This window comes from Gossypium raimondii, chromosome 10 (genome assembly GCF_025698545.1).
Source record: "Gossypium raimondii isolate GPD5lz chromosome 10, ASM2569854v1, whole genome shotgun sequence".
Taxonomy (NCBI): Eukaryota; Viridiplantae; Streptophyta; class Magnoliopsida; order Malvales; family Malvaceae; genus Gossypium; species Gossypium raimondii.
Genome location: NC_068574.1, coordinates 16672086 through 16678221, shown reverse-complemented (window position 1 = coordinate 16678221; position 6136 = coordinate 16672086). Strand labels below are relative to the sequence as shown.

Below are 6136 nucleotides of genomic sequence, written 5' to 3'. Positions count from 1 at the left end.
ACACCCTCAAAAATTTTCAGCCCTTGTACCAAGCCAAAAATAACATTATTTCTATTTCCTTCTTTACAAAACATATGATTAGCTTTGGTTTCAAGTGGCATGAAAGATGCAGCCCATAATCTAGAAAGAGCAATGTCATTTAACCAAAACATTGCAACATATTAGGAAAGAAATCGTAGATTCATTCCAAGTTCTTATTTGAACCATGTCTAAGCAAACAACACAAGCATAATAAACCATAGATGCAACTTTAGATTTAACTTTTTTTTACCCATATATTCCAATCTTTTAACATACTATTTTAGGAGTTGTAACTCAAGATGGAGAAATATTCAGTGTCATCACAGAAGTTTCCTCAGGGAACAGAGAGATTAAAGTCTTTTTTACCACATGTGTACATACCATCGCATTCCCCTACAATTCCACAATCAAGTATTGCCGGGGTTGACTTTTGAGCCATCCGGAGTGTACTTCTCCATGAGGTGGCTCAATTCAGCATCAAACTCCTTTTCAAGCTCAACTTCTTCCTGCCAATGCCTCTCTCTCATGCCAACCATCTTCTCTTCGTGTGCTTTGATCAGCTTGTCCCTCTCTGCCACAAAAGCCTGCATCTCTTCATCCTGGAACTTTATGAATTTTGCAATTTCATCCGCCCTACAAATAATTTTTCAAAAGATATGAAAAGAAAAATACACAAATATCTCATATAACTTCAACAGGTAAACAGAAAAGAGATATCTAGCAGCATTTCATCTTATGAGATTAAACCATCTGTTTTAATGTGAAACGGTCATATACTGTAAGATTACCAGTATCAATCAAATTACACAAGGAAATTCACAGAAGTATCAAAATTATGTACCTGCGCCTGTATTCCTCTGTATTTGAAGGATTGGGGTTAGACTGCTTGACCTTCTCACGCTGTTGCTGCTGCAGCTTCTCAAAACTCTCTTCCTTCTCATCCCTGGCTTCATGGATAAATTTGATTCGTTCCTTGAAGAATTGCTCTTGGAAATCCATCTGGAAAGGGCAAAAGAAGAAACACAGTTAACATGAAGCAGAACAAGAATTACTATTCTATCAAGTAGAAAATTCCCAGGGAGGACAATAGCATGCTCTTCTTCGTCTACTTGAACATCAGCCAACATGCAACAGATGGTTAAGCACATGAATCTATATCAAGCCGAAGTTGCTCATAGTCTGACTAAATACCTTAAATGCGAGCCTAGCAAATAGCTAGATTTACCCTGTAAGCATTGGTTGTAGTAATAATATGCAAATGCCAATTGGAACTTTCATTTTAGATACGCAGCAACTTTTATGATCACCACCACCATCTTTTACTAGTAATAATTAGGGATTGGCAGAAACATGGCATAAGTACCGAATAAAATTCGAACAGACAAAATACATAAATAGTGCACTAAATAACAACTGATTGAACCAAGGCAGTGACGCTGACATGCTGTGCTACAAGGGCATGTAGTACGCAACTTTGAAGTCCAGATACTGAGCATGTCAACCAAAAACCATGATCCAGGAAAGGAAGACAGCAAGCAATATTGATTATGGCAAACATGCATTATTAATCAATCCTATAAGATATCCCAAACCAGTAGGTTACTAATATGTACTACAGTATAAATTTACTAACTAATACACCAGGACCAAATGTCCGGCAACAGGCATGTGAAGATTTGAAGTAATTACCTCTTCTTTATTCTGTTCATGCTGCATTTTGGTTCTTTGTCTTACAATCCTGTTCTCCTCCATTGTCTTCCGAGCCTCTCACTCACAATACCAAAAGACTCTTCAAGAGCAACTTTTGCCTTTGTTCTTTTGCAACCTTGTTCTTGTAAAAAATAAGCTGCTGGTTGTCCTCACTCATTTGCCTGATCTGCTTAACAACCATCTCTTGATAGGATCTCATCTCAAATTTCAGCCTAGATTTGCCTAATCAACAGATCAGTTATACAGCACGTCAGTCAACTGCCTAAGTATCTGCAGGGCTACTTATTTGTGAAGAAAAAAATACAGAAAAATCTCATGCATTTAAAGCTATCTTGCATTTTATCCCTGCATGTAATATAATCGTTGTCTTCTGTTAAATAGAGAGAACCTTGAGAATGCTGGTTGAAGCTGTCTAGGTCTTCCTTCATAGCCATATAACCATAAAGTTGGCGCTTCCCGCCTGGATAAAATAAGACCCTACGTCGTTCCCAAGCCTCCCTATGCGTTCCTTGCTCAGCAAAATGCTTATGTAGCCGTTCAGCTTCTAAATAACCCCTAGCTGTGCTCTCAAAAATCAGAACACTCATCCCACGATGCCCCTGTGGACCATACGAGTGGCGAGCCTTCACAGCAGCATATGAGCTGAAATAATCAAGAAGCTCTTGGTTTCCCATACCAATCCACTGAAGTATAATACAATAAATAAAAAGTTAAAAGTTAGAGCAGGAGACAGGAAACGAGTATTTCCACTGAAAATAGAAACAATTAGCTTCATTATTTTAGTATATCAGAAAATAAAAATTGCAAAAGATATTGCAGTACCTTATCGTTCTCATCTTGTTCCAGCCTTGTGTTCATTATCATAACCATAGGTGGCCAGACTATTTCATGATCTTTTTCTTCATCTTTTAAACCCTTCCATTTGCCAAAAGCTTCACCTGAAGGAATAACTGAAGTACCCCTTCTACACAATTCCTCATCCAAGAGTTCAGCAAGTTCACGATGGAGTTTCACCCTTTTTGCTCCTTTTGTTTTGGCATGTGTCATCAGAGGCTGAAGGCCCTATACCAGTCAATGGCACCAGGACCACCCTGGCATGCTGGGCAGTGCCACTGCCTTGCTGGGTCGTTGATTTCCTCAATTCTCAATGCATCTAAACTCGAGAAAAACTTCTTAAACCATCTATTATTCTTTCTTGTCTCGTGGCTCTTTTGACTTGAATCTGAATCAAAGTCATCGGTTAGAAGTTCATCATCAGAATCATCAATAGCATTATCATCCGAGTCATCCTCAACATCATCAATATCATTGACCTCTTCAACCTCAGTGTTGACATTGTTTTTTCCATGATCATCTTGTAACCCCCCCGATGGATTGGAACCAGTTCTAGATTGCCAATTCCATCCATACTGAAGGGGTGGGCGAATGACAGGATGTGGTGGCACATTGTTGTTCTCAATAGCCTTGTTGCATGTTTGGGGTCTTGCATTTCCTCTGCCAGTTGCCATCCTAGAATCAGTATTATGAGCATCCCAAGCATTGCCAGAGGCTCTTCCTGATACAGCATTAGTCCGCATCGCTCCCCGCGGTTTACCATTGGAATTTTGAGGACCCCAAGGTCTTGCAGCACTGCTTCCAGTTCTATTCTTAGGCTTCCTTTGAATAACCTCCCACTCACCATCGTCTTGAGGCAAACCCAGGTTCATGTCTGCTACACCCTGGCTTAGCTGCTCAACCTTGGAGCTAGAGGATCCAGATATGTCTTTCCCCTTGGACGATGGGTTGTTAATACCACCAGAAACAAAAGGATTCCCATTCCCTTTTCTTGAACTCATCCTCTAACACAATCCTATAGTAAGATGTCATAAAATCGACATTTAGTAGTACATAGTCTTAAAAATAAACAAGATCGACAACAACTAACTATGAAAATGCCTGTAGATGGTGTTGTCAGCAAGTGTCTCAAGCTATAAATTGGTTGTACGATCACTATACCCTAATCGTCAAAGCTGTTGCCTTACGAAGGATATTTCAGTCAACCTTTACTTGCAAAGATCAAAACATTTACACAATGCACTGGGTTGGCCTCAAAATAGAGCTAGCAATCGGTGTATCCGTGTTATATCTCAACTCAAACATGATTGAAATAACTAAAAGTCTAAAACATGAACATGGCACGAAATTTTAAACATGTCAAATTTTAGACAGAAACAAGACAAACTACACGCCACAATACATCATTGACAACGCCAGTCTGTTTGAAGTTAGAACTCTTAGGTATGGGTATGGCAGGGCATGACAAGATTAACACGAAAAACATGGCTAACCTGTAAAAAAAAATGAGAGCAACAGCAAAAATGATAGCACGAACTGCAGCGGCAACAATAACAACAACAATGCCATAATGAGACAGAGAAACCGTTAAATAAAAAACCAAGCAATATAATTAAGAAACTCAGAAAATAATTTACCCCACATCTAAGAAAAAAAAAACTAGGGTTACCTCACAAAAACAGTGAAAAGCCAATAAATTTACCTCTAATAATAGGGTAGACGCAGGGGGCGCAGTGTAAGCATAGAGCGTGTGGAGGTGCGGGGCCGGTAAGGCGAGACAGGGTTGTGGAGTAGAGCAGAGTAGCGACAGTATGAGAGTGGAGAGTGAGTGTCGGCTTGGAAAATGAAATGAGCAGGAAAGTTTTGGGTTAGCTAGTATCTGAAAGCATTTTAAGCGTCATTTCATTTGTATCACCAATAACATCGACGGGTGTTGAATTGATAATAAATATAAATTTGGATAAACTACGGAATTAGTCACTAAATTATGGCTAAATTTTTGTTTTGGTTACTTAATTACAAAGGTTATAATTTGCTCGCTGAATTATTTCAAAATTTTCATTTAAGTCACTGAACTACTCAAAAGTTTTTATTTGAGTTATTAGGTTAAGTTTTTTTTAAAAAGTTTTACCAAAGAGCTCTAAATTACAATTCGGCAATCTGTTCGGTAAATTAGTTCCTATCAATGAGTAGAAGAACATTATTTAAATCCAAGTTGATTTGATGATTAGTGTCGGAAGTTGGAGAAAAAGATTATATGTTTGTAGATTCGTGACATCCAAAACTGTTTAATGAAAATATTGAATAATAGAAGAGAAGAGAGCTTTCAATTGGTATAAGTAGTACGAACAAAAGACCTATATAATATCAATTTTAACTAGTCATTTTTATTTTGAAATTTTTGTTAAATTTCACACGAATTTTCATGACTTATAATTGAAAATTTTGAGCGGTTAACCCATTAAAGTGTAAGGAAAACATCATGAAATGTCAAATTAACTTAACTAATATAGTTTTATATAACTTCTTTTTAAAAAAAATTAGGAGTTATATCAAATTTATTAGTTTAGGTAATTACAAGATTAAAAACAGGAATTTATATTAATTATGGAAACTTACACTTTTCACGGTATAAACTAGGGTGTTCATTCGTTAACCGACGGTTAACCACCCCAAAATAATATTAACTCAATTAACCGACCTTTCAAAATTTTTAACCTTTAACCGAACCGAAATTTTTCAAAAAAATTAACCGAACCGAAAATTATATATTTTTATTTTGATCAAAATTAACCGAATTACCGAATTAACCAATTACTGTAATTAACCGAATTGAATCACTACATAATTAAATTATTTTTAGACTTTTAGACTTTAGTTTTAGTTTTTGTTTTAGAATTTTATTTTTATTTATTAAATTATTTGTTCTTTTTATGATTGTGTTGGGTTGGGTAATTGGGTTAGGTTGAATACTTGGGTTTGGATTGGGTTTAGGTGAATAGTGGACCTATTTATATATTATAATTTTATTTATTAATTTTTCGGTTAAACTGAAAAAATTCGGTTAACCGACTGGTTTCGAAGCGAATTAACCGTTAACTGAAAAATCAAAAAATAATTAACCGACCCCCGACCGAAAAAATTCGGTTAACCGACCGATTAACCTAATTCGGTCGGTTAATCGAATTTTTTCGGAATCGGTCGGTTAACCGAATTTTTTCGGTTTTATCCGAATTTTACACACCCCTAATACAAACTCCAAACTAATTTAAGTCAAAACGGGTTTTGAAACTCAAACCCCAAACTAATTTTCGAAAGGCTAAACCAAAATAAAACAATACTTTAAGCAAAAATGATTTCCTTCAATTCAAATTAATGGCTAGCCACTCTATGATTCGATAAATCAAAGAGAAGAGATTTAGTTTTTCTATCGCTTGTCATTTGTAAGAATTAAGATGTCGGTCATTTTTTTTTTTAGTTTTTAATTTCCACGTCATAGTTTAATTGTTCCAAAATGAAGTCATTTTGGTCACATCATTGAAATTTTTCCACATTGAATCACGGCGTGGAT

At 36.3% G+C, this 6136-nt stretch overlaps 1 protein-coding gene across 1 annotated transcript; it reads right to left on the bottom strand.

Annotated features, from left to right (window-relative positions):
• Nucleotides 1-249: 249 nt before the first annotated feature.
• LOC105775781 (protein SUPPRESSOR OF GENE SILENCING 3) lies at nucleotides 250-4427 on the bottom strand. Its single transcript, XM_012598288.2, is given in 8 exon segments — nucleotides 250-654; nucleotides 863-1020; nucleotides 1711-1794; nucleotides 1796-1953; nucleotides 2120-2414; nucleotides 2554-2793; nucleotides 2796-3580; nucleotides 4268-4427. Coding segments are annotated over 7 exon segments (1932 nt in total). The 5' UTR covers nucleotides 3567-3580; nucleotides 4268-4427; the 3' UTR covers nucleotides 250-428.
• Nucleotides 4428-6136: the final 1709 nt, after the last annotated feature.